The sequence below is a fragment of the Eretmochelys imbricata genome, chromosome 3 (genome assembly GCF_965152235.1).
Source record: "Eretmochelys imbricata isolate rEreImb1 chromosome 3, rEreImb1.hap1, whole genome shotgun sequence".
In the NCBI taxonomy this organism is placed as follows: Eukaryota; Metazoa; Chordata; order Testudines; family Cheloniidae; genus Eretmochelys; species Eretmochelys imbricata.
In genome coordinates, this window is record NC_135574.1 from 133,039,138 (window position 1) to 133,060,243 (window position 21,106).

The window sequence follows — 21,106 nt, forward strand, 5'->3', positions numbered from 1 at the left end:
GCCATGTTAGTCTGTATTTGCAAAAAGAAAAGGAGGACTTGTGGCACCTTAGAGACTGACTCAGCTGTGTAACTGAACTGCTGCCAATTGATTTGTGGGACTACATAATACATTTCTAGGAATGTTACTTCTTTAGAACCCCAATGTTACCTGCATCTCACCCTAATTTGATGTTATACATTATATACCTCAGGAATTCAGCATCATGGCAGTGGCAGAACTGGCCCCTTCATGGGCTGTGTGCACACGGAGGCCCCCATCCCTGGGGCAGGCTAAGTTTCCGGAACCGGCCGGGGTCATAGGAGACTTCCCTTGCTCGTCTCACATTGGGCTAGCAGAGGAAGTGAAGCATTTCAGATCTCACACACACACACCTTTGTTCTGTTGCACCCCCCTCCGTTTTCCATCTGTCCCTGCTATCAGTTCGGTGTGGGGCAGGGTTCATCAACAGAGCCGTGGCAAGCTGTTCCTTATCTAGCGCCAAGCCCAAGATAGCAGCAGGGTCCTCTGTGTACCCGGGGGGCAAGGCGGGGGCATGCGAGGCGCGGGGGGACGGGCTCAGGCTGGGCTCTGTGCGTGCGAGCTCGCCCGGGAATAAATAGCATCCACCCCGAGCAGGGCGGCTGCTCCATTGCTGGTTACCTGAGCCGGGAAACCACGTGAGTGCCACATCAGCGGCGCTTTTTAGCCTGAAAGTCACAGAAAGGAAACAGGAACCGGAGAAGCGGCTGGGGCCGGCCGGCCGGCGTGTGGCTTTGGGAGGGCGGGCCGCTGGCCAGTCCGTATCCCCCACCCCGCCAACCAGGGCGGGCCTGATCCTCGCCGCTGCCCTGGAGGCTGCTGCGGAGCGAGCCCGGCCCGCAGGCGCTGGCTGAGCGAGGAGGCTCCCTCCCTGCCGCGCGCGCTTCCCCGGGGCGCGGGGCCAGCTCGATCGGCGGGAGCGGCGGGGCGGCGGCGGAAGATGCTGCAGTCCCTGGCCGGCTGCTCGTGCGTGCGGCTGGTGGAGAGGCACCGCTCCGCCTGGTGCTTCGCCTTCCTGGTGCTGGGCTACCTGCTCTACCTGGTCTTCGGCGCCGTGGTCTTCTCCTCGGTGGAGCTGCCCTACGAGGACCTGCTGCGCCAGGAGCTGCGCAAGCTGAAGCGGCGCTTCCTTGAGGAGCACGAGTGCCTGTCGGAGCAGCAGCTGGAGCAGTTCCTGCGGCGGGTGCTGGAGGCCAGCAACTACGGCGTGTCCGTGCTGGGCAACGCCTCGGGCAACTGGAACTGGGACTTCACCTCCGCGCTCTTCTTCGCCAGCACCGTGCTCTCCACCACGGGTAAGGGGCCCCTCTCGGCGCCCACCGCCGCCTCCCCCCTCTCCAGCCCCCCAGGCCCCTCTGCACCCAGGGCTTCTCCATTCCCATCTGCACCCAATGGGCTGCTCTGTCTTCCACCCCCCTGCCCTCAGGGTGCCTTTATCCCCTCTGCATTCATGGGCTGCTCTGTCTTCATCTCCCAACCCCTCTCTCTGCACCACCCCCCTGCCCCCAGGGTGCCTCTATCCCCTCTGCATCCAAGGACTGCTGCATCTCTCCTCGCCCCTTCATCTCCTTGCGCGCAGGCACCGTCCACCTGCCCCCTGGGGCTTCCTTCTCTATCCCTTTCCTGCACCCACAGACTCCTTCTTCCTCCCCTCCCCACAGGACCCCGTATCCCTGCACTAGCACCTCTTCATTCCCATCCCATCTGTCCCCGTGGCCCTCTCCATCTCTTGTCCTCCTTTCCACTCTTGTGGAAGGTGCACGGAATCCCAGGGAGAAGAACCCCTCCTAGGCCCCTTTCTTTCTTTCCTTCTTTCTCTTGGGGAGCTAAGGGTAAGAGAAGAAAGGAAACTCCTTTACATCCCGAGGTCCAGTCTTCTTATCAAGAAAACTTAAGTGGCAGCCAAGTGGATAGTATTTGCTTTGATGGTTTTTTTTTTTTTTTTTTTTTTTTAGTGTTGCATAAACCAGAAGAGTTTGAGTAAAACTGCTGCTTTTTGTCAAGGGTGAACAGAGAGGGTTTCCCTACATTGCAAAAAGGGTTGCTGGGTTTGTTTGTGGGGAGGAGAATAATTGGCAACATTTACTAAAGTACCTGTTCAAACCACTTTGCATTCTTGGTTTATATCTGGCATCAGTAGTTGGGGGGGGGGGAGTGTCACAACTCTTTTGGGGGTCTCAAATCAGTGGTGGGGATTGTAGCCATCCTGGCCTTTTCTCCTTTTCTACAGTGCTCAGTGGGGAGGTTACATAGATTGGTTACATAGGTGGGGGTGGGAGGAATGCTGGTGTGGAAAAAATAGTACTTCTCAGTCTTACATAAATCAAGGTAACTAAATTATTTTCTCATTTGTGCTGGCGTAATACCATTGGCCATGATTCTGTTCCCAGTTACATAAGTATAAAACCATAGTATCTCCACTGGTGTATGATTTGGTGGTAACTGGAAGAAAACTGAAAACTTCAGGGGCCTGATTTCACCGTAGTGTTATGCTGGTGTAACTCCACTGAAATCAAGGCGCTTATGCTGGTGTAATATTAGAGTAATGCTGGCGAGAATCAGGACCCAGGTTCTGTCGTCATGATCTCTCCAGTACTCCTTTTCTCATTATGTATAAAGTCACTTAGTGAGGCAAGTTTCTTTTCACAGTGGAAAAAACAACTGCTCATCCTGTGTAGCTGGAAAAAGAACACACCCATAACTAATTCAGCATATGCTTTCACTTTGGGTACTCTTGATATTCATATTTTGGGAGTACCTTCCAAAATTGTATTGTGTTTTCTTATTTGTTTGAACTATGCCACAGTATCTGCCCCAAGATGTTTACTATGTAGTTAAGCTTTGATCCATCTGCCTACTTGTGCGCTACTAGCTCAAAAACCCTAACATTTTTTCTTAAAGAGATACCGTCAGCTTAAAATTCATGGCCCAGGTTCTGAGCTATGTCTGAACTGTGCTTGATTCCTCCACCATGAGCTGCACCTAGTGTGGCTTTACTCACCTTCACAGTCCCTGGAATCTGTGACTGGCCATGGGTATTTTCCACAAATCTTTAATTTATGCCCACCTGCCCATGGCTCCAAGGGTCCATTCTGGCAGATGGGGATAGCCAGAGTGAAGAGGAAATGTCCCCTTTGTGAGGATACTACAGGGGGTCTCTATGAGTGATATTGCAGCTGCTGTGTGACTCTACACCACCCAACAATCCTCCTATTTAAGGGAAATTAAAGGTACATCTACACAGGGATAAAAGACAGCCATGGCTGACCTGGGTCAGCTGACAGACTTGGGCTCACAGGGTCCCAGAACTCCCCGAGCCCAAACATCTACACAGCAATTTTTAGCCCCACAGCCTGAGTCCCAGGAGCCTGAGTCAGCTGACCCATGCCTGCTGTGGGTTTTTTATTCCTGTGTAGACAGACCCTTGTGACTGAGAGTAGAATTTGTGTTGCCAACACAAATTGCTTTACCCATGTTGCTTAACACTTTAAATTCTTAAAAGTGAAACATCTTTAAAAATACAACCTAATTGTCACTATGGGCCATATTTTTTAAAGGTATTTAGGCCTCTAAAAGTGCAGATGGGTGCCTATGGCTCTAACTCCATGAAATCAAAGGGAGTTAGACACCAAGGTGCTTTTGAAAATCCGAATAGGTGCCTATCCACATCTTTAGGCATCTATATACCTTTTAAAATCTGGCTCACTGCTCTTACTTTGGGTTTTTTTTGCATTTCTTTCAGTTTGGATAATGAAAATCAATGAAGCAATTTTCACTTTTGTTTATGTAGTCAGTTTCAATTTAAAATTTCTGGTGTACTCTGAGTCTACAGCACTACAGGAGAATGTATATTTGCTTAAAAACACTACTTTCATTGGGATTTTTTAAAAGTTGTGGAAATTGTTTTGTTTTAGGTTTTATAAAATCTTGCTTTTTACAAAATTTAAAATTTGTAAAAAGCATCAAATTTAAGTTGACAGTGTCCCTTTAAGGGACAGTATAGGTATGTGTGCCAGGAAGGTTGGACTGTGATGATTTGAATGGCCAAGTTTTAAGTGATCATTGAAACAAATAAGTGTCCTCTTTCATAAGTGTGAGGTGCTTTTGAAAACTCCCTTAAAATTGAAAACTTTTCCATTAAATGAGTGTCTTGGCGGTATTTTGGTACTGTTAGAAAAGATGCAAGTTTGGTAGTAAGCAATTCCCTTTTCCATTAAAGATATCAGCTGATAACGAGAATGCTATTTAATGAATCACAGTGTATTTACCTGGTCTGACTCTGATACTTACTGTCAGATTAGAGCAAATATTGTCTGTTTTAAATAAAAAAAAGTTTTTGATGTTGAAAATATGGACTAATTTATGTGGTTTTTTAATTAATATGAATGTTTTTTATAGTAAAACATTCACTACAGAGGTTTGTACTTATCTTTTTGTTTAGTTATGATAATCTTTGGGATAACAAGAAATGTAAGTTAAATGTTTGGCAGTTAAGCATTTTACAGAAATAAAGTTTTTAAATTACAGGCAGCATACGTTTAGTAGCTACATCAGTGATTTCTGAGACGCTAACTGAAGATTTGGAATGATAATTTTAGTAATTTAACACACTGAACCTCTAGTTTTTCAGTAATTGTAAATTTGTCACATACACTGAAGAGTTATAAGCCCAAGTACTAATTGTGTGGACTTTATACTGTAACACTACAATGCAATATCTTCATTCCTAATCAGTGAAACTGAGTGTTCTTATCTATTGGAGAATATTAAAATGTTTATGTTAAGTATTTAAGAGGTATTTTTAATCTTCAAATTTATATTTTGTTATATAGTATTCCGATACATTATGGAAAATTATACATTTTGATATCTAATCCTATATACTCTTTTCTTGCTGATAATCTCTTTATAAAATAAAAATGTTAATACAGAAAACTGAAATATGGTTCTTAATAACTTTGATAAGTTTTACATTAGGGATGAGGAAACGTACAAAAAGTTCAGCACCACTCAAATAAACAAAGCAGTGGGATTTGGTTTTGGACTCAACTGTATCATTTACAGTTCATCTGCATAAGGCCTCAAGTGTTTAGCTGATTAGATCACAGAGACCCTCAAAGGTGAATACTTGAACATACGTGCAGTCATCCCATATATTAATAAACTTTTTGAAAACCCTCTTTTTAGTGACCTTTCAAAACTTAGTCAACTGCAGTCAAAAGGCATATAGGTCCAAAACATCAGCAGCCGCAATATTTCCTCTAAAATAACTGGAGTACTTGTGGTACCTTAGAGACTAACAAATTTATTTGAGCATAAGCTTTCGTGGGCTACAGTCCACTTCATTGGATGCATGCAGTGGAAAATACAGCAGGACGATTTTATATACACAGAGAACATGTGTTTCATGTTCTCAGTGAAGTGAGCTGTAGCCCATGACAGTTTATGCTCAAATAAATGTGTTAGTCTCTAAGGTGCCACAAGTACTCCTGTTCTTTTTGCAGATACAGACTAACATGGCTGCTACTCTGAAATATTTCCTCTGTATGTTTGAAATTAAAATGAATCCATCACTGTCAGAAGGGGAGAGAATTGTACTTCTTTCAGTGGGCCGAATCCAATCCACAGTTGTTTTGGATGGAATCTTGAAGTGAGGAAAACAAAAACGTTGTTCCATTTATGTTTAAAAAACAATCCGTTTTATTATTTTAGTTTGCAGTGTATATATACAGGACCTAGCACAATGGGGCCCCATTTTTCATAGGTCTGTAGGCACTACCATAACAAACATTAATAATATTGTATGTGTACGATAGTTCACAAGTTGACGTGTTCTGTTTCTTTGGGAATAGCAGGCCTGGTAATTCTATGAGTGTTCAACAGATCAGGGGCTGGACTCTGCAGGAAACTCTCCGACGACTCGGGTTGGTATGCACCTGTTGGTATGAAGAAAATGAGGCCTGGAAGGTAATGGTTGTGCTGCCAGAGGCTGATTGTTTCAGGGAGCTGATCCACACAGCACAGACTAGACTTCCTTAGGCTAAGGGAAGGTAGAGGTGAGGTGTCTTGCAACCCTGGGTACCGCTGGGAAGCATCACAGTTGTCCTCTTCACTATGTATTAAGAAACATAACTGTTTTCAACGTTCAGAAGTTAAAAATTGTTGTACATCTAAACTGTCTTCCTCCTCTCCCCCCAAAACAGTAAGGGCAAGTGCAGGAAAAACAATACTAATGCTTAGACCAACCAGTGAATAGCCCTGTGTTGTGAAGAGGATGTATTGTATTCATGGATCACTGAAATGCTTTCTGTGAGCAGAATGGATTGGATGATCATCACTTATTGACAGGATACCCGTTTCCTGGGTTCAAAGCTGACCGGGCTTGTTACATAGCTTTAAATTAAGTAGAAAGAGTATAGAGGAGAAAGATTTGAATTTAATTTAAAAAAAAAAATCTGCTATGTCCTTTCACTTGAACAATGTGGAGATGAGGGTGACCCGAAGAAGAAAATAAAAAGGTGACTAAAAAAAATTGTTACAAATAGTGTGCCTACACATAAATGCAAGGACTATGTGGAATAGGCAAAGTCAGGTAAAATATTATCTGAAAATAATTCGGATTGGCCGGATATGTGCATTATCACAGGATTAAAAACTCAGGCACACAAGGGGTAATCACAAATGGCAAAGACATTAGTTGAGTGCTGCTGGGACTGGCTTTAGGTTCTTTTTTTAGTAACTTTATTCCTTCATGAAAAATGTCAATAGATACACAGAATCAGATATGAACAGAGTACATGCAAAAGGAACTCCCTCGCTAGGTACCTACAACATAAACCATTTAAAAATAATACATGAATGTATTTTAAAAAATAGTAGTTAATTGGAAACCCTCAAGAACTTGAACTACTTAAGAGCCCAGCTCATAGGTGCTTGCTGCCTGGCAGGGTCCTAGCTGCCACAAGTGGGCCTGTTGGTGGCAATGGCTCTGCTTGCAGTGCTCTGCCTAGAGGTGGTTGTTTGTAGGATCAGGCCATAATGTGTAAGTCAAAATTTAATTGTAAATGTGCTTACTTTAATTAAAAAAGAATAATTTTTGTCCTGGATGTTGGTCACTGTCCAGGTAACACATGTTGCCTGTCAGTGTGCAGTTCTGTCCCATTTCTAACGTACAAAGGGATGGCAAGTCTGTGAGTGGAAACAGAATGAAAAAGGAAGGTGGTGGAAGGGTTTGAAGAAGAGGATAGTTACCTCTGTTTATGAAACCTGAACTAATAGGCAGGGGGGAGCATACAAATTGATTTATCACTGATCCAATAGGTTAAGACCCTACTTTGTGATGTGTTCCAGCATGGGACATGCCTGATGTGAGACTGTCTTGCAGCATTTCCTAGGAATGGGAGAATAAGTCTAGGCTGGCTGACCATTTTTCATTATGAACCTGGACACCGGTTTCATTTTTCACTCAGCCAGTGGGGATGAGGGGCACCTTGGTTCTTTCCAGCATCTCACTGTAATGGAGCTGTGAGAATACGTTTTAAAAAGTAGGATAGTATGGGGTTGTCTTCATTCAGAAAAACAAGGTGGAGGTTTGCAGAAGGGTGAAGTGCATTTGTAATGCACTTGTCTTGGGGTGGAAAGGAGATTTCCTTTGCTCCAGCCAGATCGCCAATGTTTTAATGAGGAGAGTGAGTTACTACACCTCCAGCATGTCTCTGAACCTGGAAGGGTTGATGATTGCAATATGGTGGGTGTGTACCAGAATGTCTTCCGGAATTTATCTTGCATTACCTGTATTTTGGGTGATTGAGTAGGTATTTCTTATATTGTGCTACTTTTAGAGGTATGAAGCACAGCAACAGCGATGTGCCAACTTAAAATTTCTATTTGGTCCTGAATAAGGATGAGTATGGGATACCAGTAGCTAGATGCTGACAGTAGTCAGACCTCTGTAATTACTTGATTGGGAAAGGTCAAGCAGAGGTGCATTTCAATATGGTGAGTTTTGTATTAAGGTAAAATAAGTGCTTTGGGTATGGTAGGCAAGTGATATGATCCATCCTTGGTTACAGTTGATATAGTTCAAATATCATTTGACTCTCAAAGACCATTCTTCATTAGGTCTAGTTTTAATTAACATACTTATTAATGATTTGGAAGTGAAGTTAAACAGTGCATTTAATTACAGACTATATCAAATTGGGAGTGTTGGTAGCACCAGTGAAGACTGAAGGGTAACACAAAGTGATGAAGAAAGATTAGCAATACAGGGTTAGAGCGCTCTTTACCATGGTAATGTCCATGGCGGGCAGGTGAAGGAGAAGGAAAACTCCCTGCAATTCTGTTCATGGAGTTTCCCACATGTCATTCTATCAGGGGTCCCTTCCTTCACCTGTCTTGCTCCAGTAGCATAGACCCCAAAACCTGTGCATCCCTCCAGTATCCATGCAGATCCCAGGAAGGCAGTATGAGGCCAAGGCCCTTTGTCTCTGCAGCACTTCTGGGTGATTGCCAGGGCCTGGGGCATGGGCCATGTGGCTCCTACAGAGCTGACCTAAGAGGATTATAGTTGCCCATAGGGAGCCACCTTTTAAAAGGGGGAAGATTCCATCAAGGATCATCCCTGCCAGGGGAGCATCCCTCACTCCCCCTGGCATCCTCACTGTTCCTTGGGGTCCAGTTCTCCAGCAATGAGACATCAGCAGGTAAGCCCACCAAGCCAGTTTGGTTGCTAGTAGTAATATTTCATTAAATATATCGTTTCTGCTGTCAAACTTGCCATTGTATAATACCTGCAACTCTGATAAGGAATCAGATAGGTTTTCATCACCTTTGTGTTTAAGCATTTCAAAGCTTATTTTGTTTTTCCCTGGTGCATGCTTTTGCTCCTTATCACTTTTTGGAGTTCCCTCATCCTGAGGTTTTCATTTAAAATAAGATCCACACCATCCACCCACCTCTTCATCATCTGATAGTTATTAAGAAATGTTCTTTTCCTTTCCCTAATTTCTATCCTCTGATCCTCATCATTGCTCACTTTTTGAAACATGGCAACCAGAATTTCCACTTATTCTTTGTTGGAGCTTATTACTACATGGCCTTCCACTTCAAAGCTTGGTATTGTGTTGCTCTTACTCTTTATTCCAGTCATTTCCCAAAGTTGCTTGTACATCTTTATTTACTTTCCAGCAGTATTGCATCCGGCTTTCTTTCTTTGTCCTTTTTTATAGCGCTTGTGCAACTGCCTTATTTTTTTTAATATGTCAATAAGTCCTATCAATTTAATGTAGTTTTTTCATTCTTATATGCCTTGTTCCTTTCCTTAATTACCTTGTCACATTCCTTGTTCCACCATGGTATACTTTTTACTATCTTTAATTAGGGTAGGTATTTTAGGAATGGGTAGGCTGGCTGTCTTTATAATTCCCTTTGTAACGTTACTACAGAATTCCTTCTCCTCTGCTCACCCACATATTCCTCACTTGTGTCTAAAGAGTTTCCAATTTGCCTTTTTTTTTAAAAGGTTCCAAATGGGGGTTTTATTCTTGTCTTCAATATGTCCTTTTCCTTTATATGTAATTAATGCTGGGAAGTGGTCACTATCCATTCCCTTCTCTCTGTATATTTCCCAGCTGCATTTGCTTCCTATGTTACTAGAAGCTATTCCCAAGTCTAGGCAAGAGAGGCATCTGTCCTCTTCACAGAACCTGGTAGGTGCCTTATTTAATATTACTTATTATCATCCCAAAATTCCTATGGACATTTTCCATTTGTATCATTTGTCCTACATTCCTATAAACTGTTGTGACTGTTCAGATCACCACAGATATTGTATGGGCATGTGACACCTGCATTTCTTTCTTTCAGTTATATAGCCTCTAGTTTTCTGCACAGGTTATAAACATATCGCCTGAGAGAGACAGAGTTGTTTTGTATCAGTATCTCAGTAGCATTAGACTCAATATTTAGCTTTTTAACCTCTACTTCCAGGTTGTTTAGATTCTCCTTAATGAAGGTGCAGACAGCCCAGCCCCACCCTTTCCTATTTTTCTGTCATATTTCTGTATTCCATATCCTGTGATTTTTATAGTCTAGTTTTTCTGTTAGCCAAATCTCTTGCATATATAATATGTCAAGCTTTGTTTTCATGTCAGTAATACATTTCTTTAATTCCTACTTACTTGCTATAAGACTGTGTATTCCAGCTATTAGTCACCCTCATTCTCTTACCCTTCAATATTTCCTTCACTTAGGAAAGTATCAAGTCATTCCACTGATAGGGTGCTAGCTGGTAGGTACTTTTCAGCAGCTTTAACTGTAATTCTCATGTTCGCTGTTTGCATTCCTGTCTGAGGAGTACAAATTGACTTCAGTCATAAATGCAACAAATCTCTATTTTTCTATAAGTAGCATATCATCTCCTTCTACCCCAATGTCACTCATCACTTCCTTCCCAGTGTTCTGTTGCTTGATAATCCCTGTCCCCATACTGGGTTTTCTTTTTTCCCCTTTTTTTTTATTTTAGGTATCTTCTGGCAGCTTCTGCGTATGAGATGATGTTAATGATTTTGGTTTTTATATTTCTCTAGCTTGCTTTGCCTCAATACATCCTTCATATGTTGAGCTGTGTTTTCCTCCACAGTTAGAATATATTCATTCTGTCTGTTCCTCACAGATATGTGAATAGTTACCTCCACACTTGCCACACCTTAATTTCCTTTTGGAAGTATTTGCTACGTGACCAAATCTTTGGACACCTGTAGCATTTCAGTGGAGGAGGGGTGTGTGTGTTTGTGTGTGTGTATGTATGTGTGTATATATATATATATATATATATATATATAATAGGGCTTAGTTCAGAACATCTGATACCCTAAAGATATTTGCAATGGTGTTGTATCCATGTTGGTCCCAGGATGTTAGAGACACCTTGTATTTAGCTGTGACATGCTGTGCACCCTTCCCAGACCTGAAGAAGAGCTCTGTGTAAGCTCAAAGCCTTGTCTCTTTCACAGAAGTTGGTCCAATAAAAGGATATTACCCCATGCACCCCATGTTACTCTATCTGGAAGTGTCCTTCTCTTAAATGTGACCAGCACAGCTATCACCTCCTCTTCTGCTAGTTACCATCTTGCATATATCACCTTATTTTCACCTATTCCTTTATTTCCTTTTCTGACATTCCAAATGGCACACCATATACCACCCCTCTCATTTCAGTTAGAAACCTGGGTAGCTCAGCTTATTTTTAGCTTTCCTAGCACCTTTGTCTTAAGGAGCTTCTCTTCTTGTTCTTTTGTTTTTGCTCTTCACTTACAAGTCTCCATCAGGTAGTTTCCTAGCTCGTACTAAGCCCTGGTCCACACTACAAATGTATGACATATAATTGTGTCGCTCAGGGGGAAATCCACATCATAGTTATACTAACCTAATCCCCTCTGTAGACAGTGCTATGTTGCAGTAGGGCTTCTCCCATTGACATAGTTACTGCCTCTCGGGGAGATGGAGTACCTAGGCTGATGAGAGAAATTCTCCTGCTGGCATAGGTAGTGTCCTAACTAAGCACTACAGCGGCAGTGCTGCACATGTAGACAAGCTCTATATCTCCAGCACTTTTTTCTGAACCCTTCTGAAGTCATCTGGGGGTTGACATCCCCTATCTTTATGCCCTTTGCCAGGGATTTCACTATTAGGTAATTTTTCCCCCATATCCCATTCCTGCCTACCCATTTTCTGCTCCTTCTGCTGGCTCTAAAGAATCTACCCTTTTCTTTTTCCTCGTTTGCATCCAGCCTTCCTCAGTGCTTTCCCTATTCATATTTTCTAGGGCTGGTTTCAGTGTCATTGGCTAGTGTGGGCAGATTGAAGTGATAACAAATCTAGCCAAACCCCGAGTCTGCTTTGACCCCTCACTGACTCTTTATAGCCCCCAGGTGCTGCCCTGCTCTCTTAAGTGGCTCAGCTGGGAGCACTTACAGTGGAACAGAAGAGCTGAGCCCATTTTCTTTTAATTGGCCAGCTACTCTGTTACACAGATTTTTCACTAAGAAGGGGATACTTGAATACAGTAATGTAAATTGAGGCTGCAGTGCAGAGCTGGGGAAGGCAATGTACGTGCAGAGAAATCCCATCATGGTTGAACAAGGTCACAATCTACATCGTCCTGGACAGACATGCCTAGAATGCTGCATTGTTCTGAACATCTTATTACCAGAAAGTTATTGACAAATTGGAGGAAATTTTGAGAAAAACAACAAAAATGGTTAAACATCTGGAAGGACTGAATTATAAGGAAACATTAAAAAGTAGCAGTGTTTTTATATTCCAAGGGCCAATGTAGCACACTACAAATTACTTGGTCCCCATAAACCCATATAATAGAGCCCTAAGTTGAGGTAGTAAGACCCAACTGTGTCCTGTAATACTTTTTGGTGTTTGCTTTGTAACAGAGATAAGACCTATTTAAATCAATGGGGGGGAAATAGAAATTTTAGTAAAAGCAAAACTTTCAGTTGCTCTTCACTCCTGATAAAGTTCAGTTCAACGTAAACCAAGCATTTTATCCCATAGACAACATAATCTGTGATTAGAATCTCTGGGGAGTTTAGGTGGCTTATGGCTACAGGACACGTCTATGTTTTTCCATTAATACAGTATGAAGTGATGACAAAAGTCAATTTCATTCTTAGCTCATACCAAAATGGATGTGTGAAAATCAATTTCCCATGTGATTCTTATTGAACTAAAATATAAAAACTCCTTTTGATGGTCTAAATAAAGTAAAAGAAGAAACAGTAAATTTCCTCTATCATTTGGTCTCTAGCCTAAAATAACAAACTGATGTTTGTACTGCATTTGGAGAGAGAAAATGGTTAAGTATTGTTTTTTAAAAAATCCAAGTAAAACCCTAGTTTTTAAAAATCTCCCTTATGGTATACTTACTTACAAATGAACCAATGTCCACTAACTGTTTCAGTGCATTAAATGGATGTTGGCCAAGGAGCTGAGGTTGATTTTCAGGTGTATATAAGGCATGTCAGCTTCTAAAATTATTTACAATATTTTTACGTGATTTTTTTTTACAAACTCTGTGCCATCAACCTCCAGGAATTTTTAAATCTATCATATCAGCACAGCTGGTCACTTCTGACTCAGATCACTGAGATGCTACTGCGTAACTACTTCCCCGAATATACCAATTGTGGCTCATTTAAATTTCTGTATTACAGTGTGGCTACCGACAAGAGGAATGTGCCTGACTTTGACTAGGTGTTTTGTGTCCAGCTTTTTAACTAATGCCCATTTGTTACTTACCATCTACAGGAAAGTATAATTTGTTAAAGAGGTTATTTAAAAAAGAAAAAAAGCAGAGGACCACATGCTTTGCCTTGCTAAGGTCACTTTGCGACTTAAAGCTGCCTTAAAGAAACAGCTCATGATTTCCTTAGTATGAGCGAATCCTCGTTAATTTCACACCAGTCCTTCCTGGCATCCTCAGTGCAAGGGTTTTGTTGGGGCTGTCTGAAAGTGAGAGGAGGCAAAGGTACAGCGCAATGCACTGTGTCAGTATCTGGCAGGTTGGATATTACCTAAGCAACCTGCAAAATAGGGGGCCAGTGTGCTGGCCCCATGATTAGATGAGGAATATAAATGGTTTCAAGGTACCCCTGTGTACCCTCTTCACTTATGTGTCCCAACCATGAGTTCAGTGCAGCTAAGGACTGTGCTCCATGCAAGTTGTGTGCATGTATAGGAAGGCAGAATCATCCATATGAGTTAAAAAAACTCCATGTTAATAAAGGTAATCTGGGTAGTAAAGATGAGACAGGGGTGTCAGAAGTAGAGCTGGAGCAAAGTGATCATTTAAAACCAATAGGTCAACAGGCCCAGATGATCTACATCCAAGAGTTCTGGAGATCTTAAGTACAAACAAAAATATGCAATCTCTCATTAAAAATCAGCCACTGTTTCAAGAGGATTGGGGGGTATCAAGTTTGTACCTATATTTTAAAAAAGGCTCTGGGGATGATCTGGGGAATTATATATGAGTGATCCTGTCATGGGGCCAGAGCATAATTGGCCCTTGAGGATCCTGTGGGCTACGCTTGGGAATAATAAGGTGCTCCAGGTGGTGTCCCTTTAGATAATTAGTAATGGAGCAGCTGAATAGAAAGTGGCTGCTAGAACTATATAAAGGAAAAGTTGCTTAAAAGGAAAGGGGAGAGACAGAGTTCTAAAGAAGCTCTGTAGTAGGCTGGAAGGGGTCTATAGGAGGTGGGGTTAGGCCTTGAATGAGGACTTGGAGTTAATATTGAGAGAGTTTGCAGGGTCCCTGGGGAAGGGAGGCAGTGTGGGAGTGCCTCTCATTGGGCTCTGGGAAGAGAGCTGCTGCAGGCCTCTAGATCAGAAAGTCCAACAGGTAGAATTGCCTTTCTGGGAAAAGAGTAAGAAGGAGCTGGTAGGACAAAACCCATAGGGAGTAGAGTAGACTAGATTCCTGTTGGGGAAGCCCTGAGTTAGGGCCTAAAGAGGGTAGAACAAACCCACAGGGGAGCAGGTTAGGTTTCCATGGGAGAAGTCCTGGGATAGGTCTTGTAAGTGGGAGCAGGGTGATACCAGAGGTAAATTGCTGGGGTCCCTGGGGCAGGGAGGCCGTGTGGGCAATCCTGCTGGAGAAGAAGTGGTTATTAGTTTGGCCCAAGAGGGACCAAAGAAGAATTATTACTTAGGATTTGTTAGGATTTTTGTTTGGACCTTTTTATTACCCTGTAAGGGAGTTGGACTTTGTGATTTAGCCAGGGGACTGAGCCACAGATGACCTGTCGAGAGGCAGATATCCCCCAGCACCTTCTGCTGGCTGAGAACCCCTTTCTGCATCACACCCTGACATAAGGGGGTGCTACAGGTGGTGTGTACAGAGCCTTATACCTGTACCTGGCAAATTGAATGAAACAGTAACTAATTAAAAATAGAATAACAAACACCTGGAAGATCATGATATGATAGGTTCTAACCAGCATGGTTTCTGCAAAGGAAAATTATGCCTCACTAATATCTCAGACTTCTTTGAACATGGCAGAGTAGTGGATAAAAGAACTGGTTGACATAGCTAACTTATATTTTCAGAAGGCCTCTGGAAAAGTCCCTCAGAAGTGGCTGCTAACAAACTAAGGAGTCATGGGGTGAGGGGCAAAGTTTTTGTCATGGATCAAAAACTGCCTAGGAGACTGGAAGCAGACAGTAAGATTAAATGATCTACTTTCATCATGGCATCAGGTTAACAGTGGGATGTCTCAAGGTTCTGTATTAGATCCCATGTTTAATGATCTGGAAAGGAGGGTGAGTAGTGTGGTAGCAAAAATTGCAGATGATACAAAGTTATTAAAGTTAGTCAAGACTGTGAGAAAGTTCAGAGAGATTTATACAAGTTAGGTACACGGGAGTACAATGGCAAATGAAACTGTCAATAAATGCCAAGTAACAGACATTGAAGGGGAAAAAAATTAAACTGGTTCACCTTATGGGGATCCAAATTAACTATATCAGCTAAAGAAAAGGCTCTGAGCATTGTTCTAGACAGCTCAATAAAGACTTCCGCTCAATGTGTGGCTGCAGTCAAAAAAGCCAGCAAGATGCTGGAGTCCATAAGGAATGGAATGGTGAATAATACAAAAAGATCTCTATCAAGCGTTCTTACAACTACAATACCCACCTGCTGAAGTGAAGAAACAGATTGACATAGCCAGAAGAGTACCCAGAAGTTACCTACTGCAGGACAGGCCCAACAAAGAAAATAACAGAACGCCACTAGCCATCACCTTCAGCCCTCAACTAAAACCTCTCCAACGCATCATCAAGGATCTACAACCTATGCTGAAGGACGACCCGTTACTATCAGAGATCTTGGGAGACAGGCCAGTCCTCGCTTACAGACAGCCCCCCCAGCCTGAAGCAAATACTCACCAGCAACCATACACCACACAACAAAACCAGTAACCCAGGAACCTATCCTTGCAACAAAGCCCGTTGCCAACTGTGTCCACATATCTATTCAGGGGACTCCATCACAGAGCCTAATCACATCAGCCACACTATCAGAGGCTCATTCACCTGCACATCTACCAATGTGATATATGCCATCATGTGCCAGCAATGCCCATCTGCCATGTACATTGGCCAAACTGGACAGTCTCTACGTAAAAGAATAAATGGACTCAAATCAGACGTCAAGAATTATAACATTCAAAAACCAGTTGGAGAACACTTCAATCTCTTTGATCACTCGATTACAGACCTAAAAGTGTGAATTCTTCAACAACAAAAACTTCAGAAACAGACTCCAACGAGACACTGCTGAATTGGAATTAATTTGCAAACTAGACACAATTAACATAGGCTTGAATAAAGACTGGGAGTGGATGTGTCATTACACAAAGTAAAACTATTTTCCCATGTTTATTTTCCTCCCTACTGTTCCTGTCAACTGCTGGAAATGGCCCACCTTGATTATCACTACAAAAGGTTTTTTTTCCCTCCTGCTGGTAATAGCTCACCTTACCTGATCACTCTTATTACAGTGTGTATGGTAACACCCATTGTTTCATGTTCTCTGTGTATATAAAATCTCCCCACTGTATTTTCTACTGCATGCATCCGATGAAGTGAGCTGTAGCTCACAAAAACTTATGCTCAGATAAATTTGTTTGTTTCTAAGGTGCCACAAGTACTTCTTTTCTTCTTGCGAAGACAGACTAACACGGCTGCTACTCTGAAACAAAAAATACGATAATGCCTTTATACAAATCAGTGGTGTGGTCTCATTTAGAAAGCTGTGCAGTACTGGTCGGCCCATTCGAAGATATTGCAGAACTAGAGGGGGTTCAAAAAAGGGCAACAAGCTTGATCAAGGGCCTGAAAAAGCTTTCCTATGAAGAAAGATTGAAAAGACTGGAATTGCTTACCTTAGAAAGGTGATGAATGAGAGGGACGTGATAAAAGTACACAAAAACAATTAATTGATTGTTAGCTTGGGAATTCCGTTCTCCTGATCCAATAACAAAAACAGAAGGGGACAGTCCGTGAAATCAAAAGTGGTTTTGGCAAATTCAAAACTGATGGATGAAATACTTTTTCAGCCATGTATAATTAAATTGTGGAACTGTCACAAATTGTTAACGCTAGCTCTTAAGCAAGATTCAAAAAGGATATTAGATATCAAGAATATCCAGAATTATCATTAACAATTTTTGGAAGGGAGACTGACTTAAGTGCTGAAGCATGAAGTTTAATCTGTAATTAATGAGAAATCAGGCTGAGGTCTAATGTGGAGGGCAGATTATCCCACACCAACCTACTACAGGGTTTTTACACCTGGTGCTGGCCATTGTCAGAGACAGGATGCTGGACTCAATGGACAATGGGTCTGTTCCAGTCTGGCAGTTGTTCCTATGTTGCCTTCTTGAAGAAAAAACGTTGCTGTATTGTTAAGGTTTCATACACTACTTAGTCTGACAAACTGGGAACTGAAAGAATTCCTATTTTAATGTGAGTCTGTGTGTGTGTGTGTGTGTGTGTGTGTGTGTGTATATATATATATATATATAGTTTAATTTTAAAAATCCACTCCTCCAAGCATTACCTTTGACAGGGAATATGGGCAGAGTCCTCAGCTGGACTGAACACATGAGTGTTGCAGCTGAAGGAAGGGGATGGCAAAGATAGTTCCATGCCAGCTTTCTGGCCTCTCCAATCATGAGGCCAATGAGCAGCAAAGCCAGTTTTTGGCCCAAATTAGAGCAGCCATGGGGCAGCTTTAACTTATATCAGCTAGAGCAGTGTTGGTCAGTGACTGGTGGAGCATGTAATTTGCCAGCTTTTTCCTCCCTCCTACACCTGGAACCTCCCGACCCTGCCCTGATATACTCCCCTGCTGGAGGACAACCCAGAATTTCCCCCATAGCAGGGGAATAATCCTCCGTTGCTGCTTTGTCAGCTTTAGGGTCACTATAGTCCAGATCCTCAAAGATATTCGGTGCTTAACTCCCATTGATTTAAATAAGAATTAGTTGCCTAAATAGCTTTGGAGATCTCAGCTTCTTCACTACTTCAGTTTGTTGTTTTTATATTTCAGTATGTTTTAACTGATTTGCTTTAAGTAATCAAAGGGTTAGTGTAAAGCCAAGGTTCTATTTTCCAACAATTTAAGTTTATACGTGGCCAGTTAGATTATTGCTCTGATATTTGGCTTTAGTTAGAGCTCTGGTATTTCACCTCTGTAATGAAAGTAGAGGATTAATTTCTAGAAAATCTGACTGCTATTAAAAAGGCTTAAATTGCTCTATTTGTATATTACTTCTTGAAGTCTCAAGCTATAACTATTCTGCTGACATCCCAAATTGGAATTTTAAGCACAATGTTAAGTAAACTTTCAGAGAAGGGTCTCTTGCAAGATCTGCAGACTAAAAATCCTGCTGTTTCTATTTAGTCCTTCAGGTTTCAAGAGAGTTTGTCTGAGTGAGACTTAGCTTTGCATTTGTATAATTAAAGCTACAGCTTCCTTTGTACCCATAATGGAGAGAATTATTGTTTTGTCCCCTTTCCACCAATGCTTGAATCTCTTGTGCCTCTGTTTTACTCCCCATATCCCCAATACTAAGGAGTATTGCTTTACATCCAAAAGCAATAAAAAGAAAATAAGATTTGTTGATAATTTACATTAGAAGGAGAATCTTCTAATGGATCTTTTGACCAATGGTGGTAAAGGTGGTGATTGCTACTTGGAAATGGGAAGGTTTCACTGAGGAATTGAAAACACTTGTGGAAATTTCTGTAGTTGACTTTACTGGTGTGAAGGGTGACATCTACTTATTCACACAAATGGGACCTCACCTAAAGGAGCTATGGGAGACATACTTATAACAAAATAGGCTCAACAGCCAGACATTTCATCAGCATCTGTCCAGTTGTAAAAGCCATACACTGGTCCACTCCCACATCTGCAGTAGCATGAGTTAATCTCCACTATGAATCCTTAATGTGTACACAGACTTAGCTATTCCTAGCATATCCATTATAGTTCATCACACCAATGGTACACACAAACACTGATAATGCAAATGCTTTAATTATCATTTGAAATTCTAAAAGGGAACTGGTGGCGGGGGAGGGGAGGAGAGAGCTGGTTGGGGAGAAGGCCAAAAACATGCAGGAAAAAATATAAAATTCCTACAATAGCCATAAAGTAGACTTCAGTGTTTCCTCCATTGGTGAGCAGTGTACATACAAATAGCATGACTCTTTGCTCCTTTGCATGTGCCCACTAAGGGCTTGTCTTCACTATCAGGGAAATTGACACTGCTGCAATCGATGCAGCGGGTGTCGATTTAGTGGGTCTAGTGAAGACCCGCTAAATCGACATCAGAGCGCTCTCTCGTTGACTTCAAGAAGAGTAAGGTAAGTCGACTGGAGAGCATCTCCTGTTGATCGGGCGCAGTGAAGACACTGGGGTAAATCGACCTAATCTACGTCGACTTCAGCTATATTATTCACATAGCTGGAGTAGTGTAACTTAGGTCAACTTACCCTGATAGTGAAGACCAGCCCTAAGTCTTCCCAAAAGCACTGTAAGTGGAGCTGGACACGTTGCTTCAGGTCATATAACAACCGATCCACATTTTTTACATCAAACCTTTACTTAGAGTGAACAAAAAAAGCTATACTTTGCTAGTGTTTGAGGCCAGAACACCATAAGAGTATATACAACTATTAAGTTTTTTTGTCCCCATACTATGAAGCTAGTCATAAAAGGGGGAGGTGCTTACTATAAAAAATGCAGAACCCACCACCACCAACTAATACATGTGTCAAACTCAAGATGATAAATAAGACCATCTCACAAAAGGCCAGTCCTAAAGATGACCAAAAATACTCTACCAAATTACTAATCAGCTACTGTGACAGGGTGTCGTGTGGCCTCAAGACTGTAATACTGCACTACAGGTTGTTGTGGAGGGTGGGTGGATGATGAAAATGCCCAATTATTTTTTTTTCTTACAACGCTAATGCCTGGTCCTATCATATGATAGGTGAATAAACAGTGTAGAGATCCATCCTGCAGCATCAACTTAATTCTTAACCAGTATAAGCCAAAATAATTTTTTTTAAAAGACCCTTTTTAATAATGGAACTATCCTGGAAGTTTGATCTATTTCTGTATGTACATCCTCATTGTGCATCTGCACACTACTCCCTGAACATCACGACATGAGAAATGAACACAATGCTTAGAATAACTTTTGAGTGCACGTTGTTTTTAACTTCAAAATGACAAACACAATTTTGTTCATAATTTCTATAAAATTCCAATTTTGAATACCGCTCCAGAAAGAACCAAAGCCAAACATTGGTAACTGGTAATGAATCAAAAGACGTTAGGAGAAATGTCTGATATCAGCATGGTTCTTAGTCTAACATCCCAGCTTTTTAATTTATCTGTTTTCAATTTGTTTTAAAGGTGGGCAGTTATGTGGTTCTAGTTAAGCATTTAGCAGTGAGGTGATAGAAATGAAATAAAACTTTACAAATAGCTGTGCCTGGAAAAGTTACTGAAGCCTTGTTACAACATTTGCTGGATTTTCTTTATTCTGGAGATAGTGACCTAATAGGTTTTCATATTCAGAGATTTAATATGAGGGATGTCTATTGTCTCCAAACCACAAATCTGAACCTGCTGAGTTTACTCATGAATGTGTATTCTGTGTTAGAGATTAATCTTCACAGACTCTGGGCTACAAGCATTATCAACTTCAGCAAAACGTTTCTGCTTTTTCTCACCTACACAGAGGATTGAACAGGATCCGAGAAGGTGGAGGAGGTGCAGTGCTCAGGCACCAGTATCTGGAAGTACTGGGGGAACGGGCTGTGCCGGGCAGCAAGTGTCCCCTGTTGCCTGCAGGTTGGACTGGGAGGGGGTTACACCTGCTATACATGCAGAGAAGCTGGGTTGTGGCTTTCCCCAAGTCACGTTCCATCTGGAGGCATCGGCTGCCTCTTTCCTTTCTCAAAAAGAAAAGGAGTACTTGTGGCA

General features: G+C 41.9%; 1 protein-coding gene across 1 annotated transcript in view; it reads left to right on the top strand.

Annotated features, from left to right (window-relative positions):
• The first annotated feature begins 961 nt into the window (after positions 1-961).
• The window catches only part of KCNK1 (potassium two pore domain channel subfamily K member 1), a 47,044-nt gene continuing 26,899 nt past the window's right edge, over positions 962-21,106 (top strand). Inside the window, exon 1 of the mRNA XM_077811837.1 lies at positions 962-1,316. Coding sequence (XP_077667963.1) covers positions 962-1,316 — 355 coding nt within the window. The remainder of the gene's footprint in view (positions 1,317-21,106) is intronic.